Here is a 10830-nt window from a genome sequence, read left to right as displayed (position 1 = left end):
TTGTTCAAATGCTTTGCGCAAATGTCCATCCAACATCTGAAATACTAGTCACGAAAAACATTTTTGATAATAGATATCCAACCTCTAACTCAAAATTTTGGAGAGACTTTTGAATTAAATTACATGTATGTACCATTTTTATAACTAAAAATATTCAAAGATTTAAACCTTATTCTTTAAAATGTCAAGGGTTCTTGAAAGTTTTGCAATTCACTTTACAATGCCTCTGTTTTGGTGAACGCTGGTCCGGATTCCGGAAGTTTTGGTAAACGCTGGTCCGGATTCCGGAATAGTGAAATTTGACGCCAACGCGAAGGCCCGGTTAGAACTTCGCAGAAGTATGCGAAGTGAAAGCACGTAGGACTTTCATGAACGACCTGCAAGTTGTCGTTTCCCTTTCGAACCAACCAACCAAGAACTCACAAGTGGCAACGAACGCGTCAGCTCTACGTACTGAAGATGGGCGTTGCGCATTATACGCACAGGGTAACGTCATTCACGCGCGCTCCCTCCACGACTTTGATGATTGGGGGACGGCGGGGGACGACGGAGTCAATCTTCGGGAAGTTAAGTCTCCCTCTTCTCTCTCTTTTTCTCTCTCGTACTGATTTCTCAGAACACACACCTCTGATCTCTCTCTCGCACTGATTTCTCTGAAACCCCCCCCCCCCCCCCCCCCCCTCTCTCTCTCTGGTTGTGTGTTCCTCATCGATGACCTTCTCACTATTGTGGCGCTTGTTTTTCTCGATCAATTTCTGTTGCCTCGTCACGACGTTGTATTGGTCAATTCCCATGATTCCCTCAGCGTACGCGGCAGATGAACAACAGAGTACCAGCAGCAGCCGGTGCAGCTCCCTGATGGAGGGGGCCGGGCAGTTATATCCGCCAGGGCGCGGGACGGCAGAGGAGGCGGACCTGAAGGTGCTGGTGCCGCTCATCGACACATTCCCGCAGTTCGTGAACTGCTCCGACCCGGCCCACGTCACGGGCTGGTGCGTGGAGGTCTTCGAGAGGGCCCTCTCTCTCCTTCCCCGTCCCCCAGGCAAGCCCTCCTTCACCCTCAACTACACCTGCCTCCCCCTCTCCAACGTCCATCCCACCGGCGCCCACAACACCACCTACGACTACATGATTGAGATGCTCAACCTCGAGGTTAGCGGTCTCTCTTCTGCAACCATGAGCTCTTACGCCAATTATGCTTCATATAGTTTACAATGAAGGTCTTATGGTTTGTTTACAATGATGTTGTATCCACAACACTCAGTCAAGTACATTGGCAACCATCCTTTGCCTTCTTATTTGATCATTCTTGATTACCTCTTCACACGAAAGGCATGGTCTCATTATATAGTACGTTTCCTTTCGATCTTTTTAGCTTCATAATTTTGGTGTTAAAGTTGTTTTAATGAAATAGTCTAAGTTTCACAAATAGCATGGATTCTTGGCATTGGAAGTAGAGGTATCATCCGAGTATTTGCCATTATGCCCACGTTTTGAGTATTCGAAGTTCACATATTTATAAGATTAAAACTACATTACCTTGTAGTATTTGCAAGGTTAATGTTGAGATCTCAATCTTTACCCATCATTGAGCATGGTTTGAATGGGTTCCATAGTCCAAAGGCATTCAAATTATGAGTGAGTTGGAGGGATTCATCATGGCTCAACTAGAGAATTTCCACTCAATGAGACCAAGCCATATTGGTCATACTGTCTGATGAGCATTCATTCATCATCATTCTCACAAAAGATTCTTCCTCCAATTCCATTAGCTGAAACTCTCTCAGCTCAACATCCTTCAAGTTCAAAGAAGTAGGTTGCAACTTTTACTATTGTTGAAGTACCCTTGCTAGCTTAATTTTCACCCTCCTTCAATCAATTTAGTGGGGTGTTGCCTTGGACTTAGCACTTTCTTGCTTCACTCTTTGGCCACACTTGTAGCTTCAATTGTGGATGAGTTGTGGATGCATCCTCTTCCTCTTCCTTTAGGTTTTACTTTGATTGTCCTTGTTTCTTGGTGATCCTTTTTTCCTTAGTCTTCTCTCTCTCTTTTATATTTTTCTTATATTGTCTTCTTGGCCATCTTTGCCTAAGTCTGTCTCTTTTTTAGTTTCTTTCTTTATTTTGCCAAGTCTATCTACATACATCCTATTCATGGCATCTAAATCTAGCTTTAAATTTCCTACCTCTTCTTTCATCTTCTCCTTTTCTAACTTCTTCTATTTCATCTTCTCCCTTTGGCTTCCTAACATGCAACAATAAATCTTCTAGGTTGGCGCCTTTTCCTTTGTCTACTTTTTCTTTCTCCTTTCTAACTCTTTTCCTTTTCTCTCATCTCTTGGCCTAGTGTATTGGTCATCCTTTCACTTTTTTTAAAATCTTCTTTCCACATGTCTTTATCTCACTCTCTATCTTTTTCTTCCCAAGCTTCTTTTACATTCCTATCTCTTTCTCATCCTCTTTTTTATTTTCTTTTACCTCTTTGTTTTTTTCCATTCTCATCTTTAAATTATTCTCAACTATGGATCCATATGGCAAGTTTCTTTTCCTATATCTCCCTATGTTTTGAATAACATATGCTTGAATTCTTCTTTTGGCTTCTAGTAAATTGAACTTGGGTTGGTTAGTTGATTGTTGGGAATTTGGCTATTCCTAAATCTAGTTGCAGTTATCCTCTCCCTTGATCACTTTTTCTCCCTCCTTTATGTTATCTACTTCTCTATGTTGGTTGATTGGTTGCTAGCATTTAGGTTGCTCCTATGTCTAGTTGCACTTGTCCCCAACATTCTTCCCTTTATCTCCTTCTTAGTTATTATCATTGTTCAATTGTAGCTTTACTTGGCTTCATTGCCTTTCCACAATACATTCTTTCTCCTTATCTCCAATCTCTTCTTTCACTTTGACCAATTTGGGGGTTACACCTCCACATAATGTATCTCTGGCTCTAGGTATAGGATCCTTCACCCAATGTATTATCGATCTTCTATTATCTTATTGTAGCCCAATATCTTTACCTACTTCATCATCTCTATCAAATGTGCCCCATCCCTCAAAGAAGGGAGCCACCATTGTTTGGCCCTCCCTCTCTTTAGATTGAGGTTGTTCTTGCATTTGGTTATTGAATTCATACTCTTTCTTCTTCTCACATTCCTTTACCTTCCACTTCTCCAAATACTGTTTTCTCTTGGAGTTAGGGGTAAGGACTCATCCGCTCATTTGTATCTCTCTTCTTCATTCTTATACTCTAGCTTTTGATGCCCTATCTCCATGGTGGCTTCTATGACTAGCTTGAAGTCTCTTGGGGTTGTTCCTTGTCCCATTTCTCATTCCAGTATCTTCTTGTGGATATCAATAGTCTCCTTCTATTGTAGTAGCTTACTTTCAAGTTTCTAGCTTTGATTTTCTATTGAGCTTCCCCTAGTGAGTTTCTTCTTAACACCTTCTTTGATGCTTTAGGTCATTATCACATTCCTTCATACTCTCCTCTACTATCTTGAGTCAAATCCCCTATCTTAAGTAATATGATTTTGAGGCAAAGCTGCTTTGATCCGTATTGTTATATAACTTCATGAGGGATTCTTTGATACTAATTGTATATAGTAGAAGGGCATACGATATTATCAATAAGGGAACTTTATTATTCAAGAGAAAGGCACAACATATAGCTACATCACCAAACAATAATCTTGAGAGACCACACATTTAATAGTTGAGCATGGAGCATTGAGATCATATGTAGGATGCCTCATTTGAGTGCATTGCTACCTCCACTTGAGATATTTTAGCTCCAATGTCAAAGCATGTTTACAAATCCCTAACTAGCTGTGGAGAGTGTCCTTAAGAGGGTTTAGGGGCAAGTTTTACATGTTTTAATTTTTATCAAAAGTTTGGAAATGGCTAGGTGAGTATGGCATTGAAATTACTTTTGCAATACCACCCACAATTTTAGAAAAGCTATCATTATACCTCTAACCTAGTGATGTGACATTTGTTTAATAAATCATTGATTGTCACCTAGATTCCCATCACATTCCTTGTTCTTATTGTATCAATTCCTAATGTATGTTCTATTTTTGCATGCCACATGGGTGGCCCCTGTATCAAACTCATTGCTCATTTTGTTTGTATATCCTCTCTGAAAAATAAAGTCAATATATTCATTTTGCAAATGGAAGGACCAAGAGCTCTGCCCACACCAAAACACACACACCCAACATGCCATTGCCCCTTAACCTCCACACGCATGCACACAAGAAAAAGAAAACATAATTGAAGTCTCAATACTAAAATGATTTACTGATCATTATGAAAGATATATGTAATTTTGAACCATATACAATCATGACCTATATCTATGCAATATAATAATGCAACTAAAATTGTGAATTACATATGTCAAATGATCAACATTGAAAGTTATCATTAACATGTCTGCTCTAGGGATACGATGTTGCAGTTGGCGATATCACAGTAGGAGCTAAACGACTCAAGATGGCTGACTTTACACAACCGTTTATGCCATCTGGGATAGTGATCTTTTCAAAGAGACTTGATGATAACCAAGCACCTTCATCATGGTGGTTGTTTCTTACTCCTTTTAGTGCTACAACATGGTATACTATCATTGGAGCCTTCATAATTACAGGGATCATACTTGCTATGGTTGAACGTCATGCCCATTTTAAGGATGATCATGGGATCACCATCCTTGAACAATTTCGAGAACTTAGCGAGTGAGCTTTCCCCCACTCTTTTTAATGGAAAAAGGTGTTTTCCATGTTTAAGAAAATAGGAAACATAGTGATTTGTAATGTTTGTTTTTCATTTCTTGATTTGGATTCCATGGTAGGATTTAAATTAGGACAAGAGGGTTGCTTTTCTTAAGATTGGATCAATCATGCAAATGTGTGTAACCCAAATTTGCAAATTTGGATCTTTCTTAGGGTCTATAGCTTCTAAACACGTGACATAGCAAAGGCATAATTATAGCCGATGTATTGATACAACCAATATTCTAACAATAGTTTTAGTGAACCAAAATAATACATACCATCTTTTAAAAACATATACAATCCGTTTCTTTGCCTTGACTAATATACCTTTCTATCTTTGCCTTTGGTGCCTTCCTAGGAAGATCCTCTTTGACCTAATAAATCCATGTGTAACCATGAAGGTTTTGTAAAGGGAGTTTGAGATGTTCCTAGTAATCTTATGTGGACTTGTTGACAAAAAGTCTCAATTTGTCAAATATGTATAGTGTGGCATGGTTTTTGAACAATTTATGCCTACTATTTGTGGTACATTCGACCTCTCTTTTAGACCGTGTTGTTAATCAATATATTAGTTTATATGCTCTATATTAGGCCATATACTTATTAGCATTACTCTATAACTACAATAGATTTTTGGAAGACTTTTTTAAAAAAATGCTTTTATAAAGAATGTTGCTTAATCATTTTTAAAGCTATATTAATATGGGTATATTTTACAGATTAGTCACAAAAGGACTGATCTTTCTCGAAAGTAAGTGCAGACTGCAAATCAAATTTTGTCTTATATTTTACATTTTTGTCAAATGGAGATGATCTGACACGAGGTTTTTGATAGGGGAACCTATACAAAGTGGCATAGGAAGACTTCTAGTGGTGGCATGGTTATTCTTTGATCTTCTTTTAAGCCAAATCTACAATGCTGGTTTGAATTCTTACTTGACAGCAAGACAACTCTCCCCAACCACACTAGATATCAACTATCTAAAGACAAGTACTATGAAAATTGGACATTGGAGTGGTTCCATTGTTAGAGATTATTTGATAGAACGCTTTGAAATTCCAGATGAAAAGCTCATTGCATTCAACACTCTCGATCAATATAAGGGGAACCTCACAAAGGGAGTTGCTATTATTGATGAGTTCCCTTATGTCAACCTCATGCTCTCCAACATTTCTACTCCTTGTGACTACATGATCTCGAATCCACCTCTTACAAGTGAAGGCTTTGGTCTGGTAATCTCTTCTTCATTGAAAATTTCCAAATCACTATCTTCTTAATAAAGTTAACAATTTTTCCACAGCTTGTTCTATTAACTTCAAAACTAAGCAAGTATAAGGGGCCCAAGATTGAGTTAGATAACTAAATGTGAGAAATAACCCCATAATTATGCATGATCTTCTACAACTTTTTTACCCAGCATGACCCCTCAACCTAGTCGAAGGGACACCAAAAGATCACATTTAAGGGGCCTATGATTGATTTAGATAATTGCATGTGAGAAATAACCCCATAATTATACATGATCTTCTATGACTTTTCTAGCCACGAAAACCCCCCCTGGCGCACCCCCCCCCCCAAAACACAAAGGGACACCAAAAGATCATTATGTTCACAATAGAAATGGGTGACATGTTTTCCAACACAATGAGCATAAATTAACGAGCAATCAATTGGAGTAGATCTTGGGTCTAAGATTTCCATGTTTTATCAAGACAAATGAGCACTTGTCAATATTCGATAGAATTTCCAATCATTTTTCATATGTACGCATCGTTTGTCATGGCCACTAAGTATGAACATGCTTGTGCGAATAAAGCATATACTTTAAAAGTTGTGTACTCACATCAAATTTTCTATATTAAGAAAACCTCCTTGTGTCTTTTAGCCTCATACTTACTATTTATTAAAACCAATTAAATAAAAATTATTGCTTTTCCCTTAGATTTTTATATTCAAATTCTTACTTTGGTTTGGTTTCTTGGTTTGTGAGCTAGGTGCTTCAGAAGAACTCTCCTTGGACTCATCAACTCTCCATTGCTATTCTAAATCTCTCTGAGAGTGGGTGCCTTGAGGAGTTGTTAAAGAATATGAGTGGATCTCAATGCAATGATCCTCAAGGATATCCCACACAAATTCGCCTTACTAGCACACTATTACTTTTTGTTCCTCTCATAGCAATCCATATTACTTGTGTTTTCATACATTCAATAAAGCCACATAAATGCATTTGGATCATAGGATCATACTTGTCACATGCATTATCTCAACGCCATTCTCTTAAAAATTCATCTCGTTACTTTTCATCTAGAACAATATTTGATTCATCTAGTGATATTGAATAGAAACAACTCTCACCCCTAACTTTGTTAAACTTGTACCTATTTTGTAAATTTATTAGCCAAGGTTCCCCTTCTTTCTTATTTTTGTATTCTTCATTGAGCATATACATTGTAATGGACACAACAATTGTTATTTAATATTTATGCCCGCAATTCTCTTTAATTTTGTGCAAATCCTTCCTTATCTATAAATTTCTTTTTTCAATTTCCCCAACAAGAGAACTTCACCTTGCATGCATTTTTTCTAGTTTGTGTATACTTTACTTGAGACATACTTTACAATGAATTACATGACAATTTTTTCTATATTTCGCAAGAAGAACCTCTTTTTCTTCAAACAATTCTAAATCTTCGTCCAAGTAGAGAGGTGAAAATCTCCTAAAGTTATGTGATCTTATGTTTTTGTTTCCAAGTTTGATACTTTCACACAAGACCAACAGTGTGGCTATAAAAACAAGACAACAACATGTTTGTCCTCTACTTTGATGTGGTGCCAATATAGAGGTAGATCCCTTTGGTAAACTTAGTATGTGGTTTCAAATATAGAGTTTGCCACCAATGAAAGTATATCCAAAGTATTAATTTAACTAATCGATTCAGTCTCATGGTTTGTGATTGAGTGGAGCAATCACTTAATGTCAGATGAATATATATTGAAAGTGGATTTTTAATAGCCAATAAACTAAAAATATATTAATGTGTCAAAATGAAAGTGGATTTGTACTATGATGAAGCCTAGGTAAGTTTCTTCTTATGACTTTGTAGTATTCAATGCAATTTGATTGCACTTAGCCAATATAAGACCTCCCACTCTTACATAAAGTGTTGGGATATTTTTTAGCAAGGACTCATGTCACCTTCTATGTTAAGAGGACTAATGTGTACCAACAATTCCCAAAGGATAGAAAATGATAAACCATCTCCCACCTCCAAGATTAGAATGGGCTACTTTAGATGAGTTTGTATAATCATGGTTTCATCCTCCAACACTGTCATGTTTTGATATAGTATCACCTACCTGTGGCACGGTTTCAAACACAACTCTATGCTTTTATATGGCTTCACACCTCCAATCACAAGATCTCTCTCACCCTTGGGGGTCACCCATAAGTATGAAAGAGTAGCATATGCGCTCCAAAATGTAAGAGAAAATGTGTGTTTCACTTGAGAAATTCAAAGGTAAGTGATTGTGATTTAGGTATTGAATGCACATGATACAAATAAATTACATCATCGCTGGCCAATTGGGAAGTCATGATAATGTAGGATTTTCTTGGAGCTCTACATGTATTTGTGGCCGGGGAGCTACGATGCTATCGGTATTTATCGTGTTGAAGCTGGCCAAATTAGGCTGCCATCGCCATATCTCGGAAGCTGCAGTCTGACGAAGAGGACAACTAACAAAGAGCTTGAAAAGCTATTATCGTGATTATGGTGGTTGTCTCTTGTTGGATAACAGTAGCTATAGTACCAAGATTACGGAGGTGTGTCGACGATAGCTAATCACTGTGCATTATTGCTGTAGCAAGCTTCAAGGCGCTGATCCGCCATTAACAAGGAGCTTTGAACACTATCCCATATAGTGAAAAAAGAGAAATTTTCTAGATACTTCTCAAAGTATATAGAAAAAGTCTCAACTAGTAAAAGTGGAACACTTTACAAGATAGTGATATAGTAAAAGATTTCTATATAGAAAATTTTTAAAATTCTAGTTGATGATGTAGTAAATTATTCCTAGATGAGAAAACTAGTTGGAATCATAGATATAGTAAATTTTTCCTATATAAGAAAACTAGTCGAAACCATTTATACAACAAAATATTCTTGTACAGAATCAACAATTTGAACAAAACTATAATATAAGTTAATTAGTAGAATAAATATGATAATTTTTACTCATATATGGGAAAAACCATCCAACTCATAGATAGGCAAGTAATACCAGTCAAGGATAGAAAAGGTTGGCCAAAATGTTTTTATTGAAATAATTTTGATCAAGTCAAAAAATAATCCACGAAATTCAAGTCACATTAGGGTCATTTAGAATATTGCAATTTGTAAAGCTAAAGAAGCCACACTTGGAGAATTGTCGAGAAACCTATATAAACAAGTGGTTGGTAAAAGCACATCACCTGTACTCTCAAGCTTCTTCTCAAATGGCAAATAGATTAGCAACAATCATACAATTAACAATCAAGAATCACAATTTAGAAACCTCCTTAACCCTAGGCTCTCCTCACTCATGAGGGCAATCCTTGCTCAACAATTACAGTTTCCAACACAAGCAACAACACTTATTTCTTTTCTTTTTCAGATTATGGATAGGTGTACCACTCTTCAAACATTTAACATTCAGTATACCTTTTACCAAAGTAGCTTTCTCAGTCACGCTTTGTTGTGATTGGTTTCTACACCTTGAGCTTCTCTTGAATTTGAATTGAAGGCATTCCAACTACCCTATTTACCTCCCATTCTATTGATAAAGCTAGAGCATGTTCTGCTGATTTCATACATCTCACATATTAGATAGTGGCTTTGATAAGGATGGATGACATCTTGATGCCAGGAGGCATATTTCACGGTGGATTCCGTGCCACGGTGGATTCCGTGAGGTTTTACGGTGGATTCCGTAAACTTTGATGACCGGGGCTCATACACAAAGTGGATTCTTTGTGCGAGAAGTTGATGGGGACGCCTGTCATTTTCGGGCGTTTCATTAATTTAGTGTGTACATGGGTGATTCCATAGCGGGTGATTCTGCAAAATGCATATTAAATTAATAAACGTTTATGAGTTTAGAGTGCGCACTCGTAATAAATTAAGGTTAGGATTTATTTCTAACCAGTTGATTTACTTATGTAGCTGAAGACTGCTAGGTATTCACTTTTGTCGGTTTAATTGTATTATTCTACTAACGATTGTGAATGCTTCAATTGATGTGTAGAGATAGCAGTAGTGGCGGAGGAAAGCATTGGAGGATAGCGAGTATTCGATTTATGGATTATATTTTGATGGGCGCATACCTTAGGCATGGCGCCTATATTTTGTCACGCCTATTTATTAAGGCGTCGGATATTTATTATTATTTTGTATGCGCATGGGCGCACGATTATGTTATTTCTATTTGGACATTGTATTGGGCATGCCAGACTCTTTGGGCACCGTCCATTAGCTTTATTCCTATTTTTGTGTTTAAGCAAACTCAAAAGCTAAAAGCTTGCTATTTTGTAATTTGGGTTATTATTTGAGCTTGAAGATGAATAATACATAAAATACATACTTTGTGGAGCGCTCACACAAGGCATGGGGAGAGATTGCACCCAATTGGTCCCTTGCTCTTGTCGTTCATGCTTTTTACCTTGTAATTTGTGCAAAAAGTAGAGTTCTATTGTTCTTGGGACCTTCCGGCATTCACTATGCGAGCGTACAGCATCCGATCTGCGCACCAGTGGTATCAGAGCGAAGCTGAGATCAAGAGCTTCCAATCGCTACCCATCTTGTGCGAAGGCGGAGCTCCTAGAATGATCGGGCTCTACGGTCAATCTCGTCGCGAACCGTCGATACAGGCAGATTTCTGGCGATCAAGAACCCCTGTTTCCATCATCGGATCGTGAAGGACCGGTCTGCAGAGGCGGAGGACCACTCCTATATCTTCTTCATCAAGTCGTGGTTACACAGAGATAAGTCATAAATCTCCATACCTTCAAGCTTCAAAATT

At 37.7% G+C, this 10830-nt stretch overlaps 1 protein-coding gene across 5 annotated transcripts; it reads left to right on the top strand.

Annotated features, from left to right (window-relative positions):
• The first annotated feature begins 669 nt into the window (after positions 1-669).
• Positions 670-10560, top strand: LOC148039045 (glutamate receptor 3.4-like). 5 transcript variants are annotated; one of them, XM_087674915.1, is made up of 6 exons: positions 670-1152; positions 4441-4733; positions 5492-5523; positions 5608-5694; positions 5836-6005; positions 6768-7284. In XM_087674915.1, exons 1-6 carry the CDS (start codon positions 712-714, stop codon positions 7113-7115), a joined length of 1371 nt encoding a protein of 456 aa, XP_087531041.1. In that variant the 5' UTR covers positions 670-711; the 3' UTR covers positions 7116-7284. The 5 variants fall into 5 exon arrangements, with proteins under 5 accessions (XP_087531041.1, XP_087531044.1, XP_087531043.1 ...); XM_087674918.1 differs by lacking the exon at positions 6768-7284 and adding an exon at positions 10066-10560 and having other exon boundaries at positions 5608-6005; XM_087674917.1 differs by lacking the exon at positions 6768-7284 and adding an exon at positions 10057-10560 and having other exon boundaries at positions 5608-6005.
• Positions 10561-10830: the final 270 nt, after the last annotated feature.

Source organism: Lygodium microphyllum, chromosome 3, assembly GCF_053477565.2.
Source record: "Lygodium microphyllum isolate KBCC chromosome 3, Lygodium_microphyllum_v1.1.10, whole genome shotgun sequence".
Lineage (NCBI taxonomy): Eukaryota > Viridiplantae > Streptophyta > Polypodiopsida > Schizaeales > Lygodiaceae > Lygodium > Lygodium microphyllum.
The sequence above is the reverse complement of the archived record's forward strand: the minus strand, read 5'-3'. Positions and strand labels throughout refer to the sequence as shown.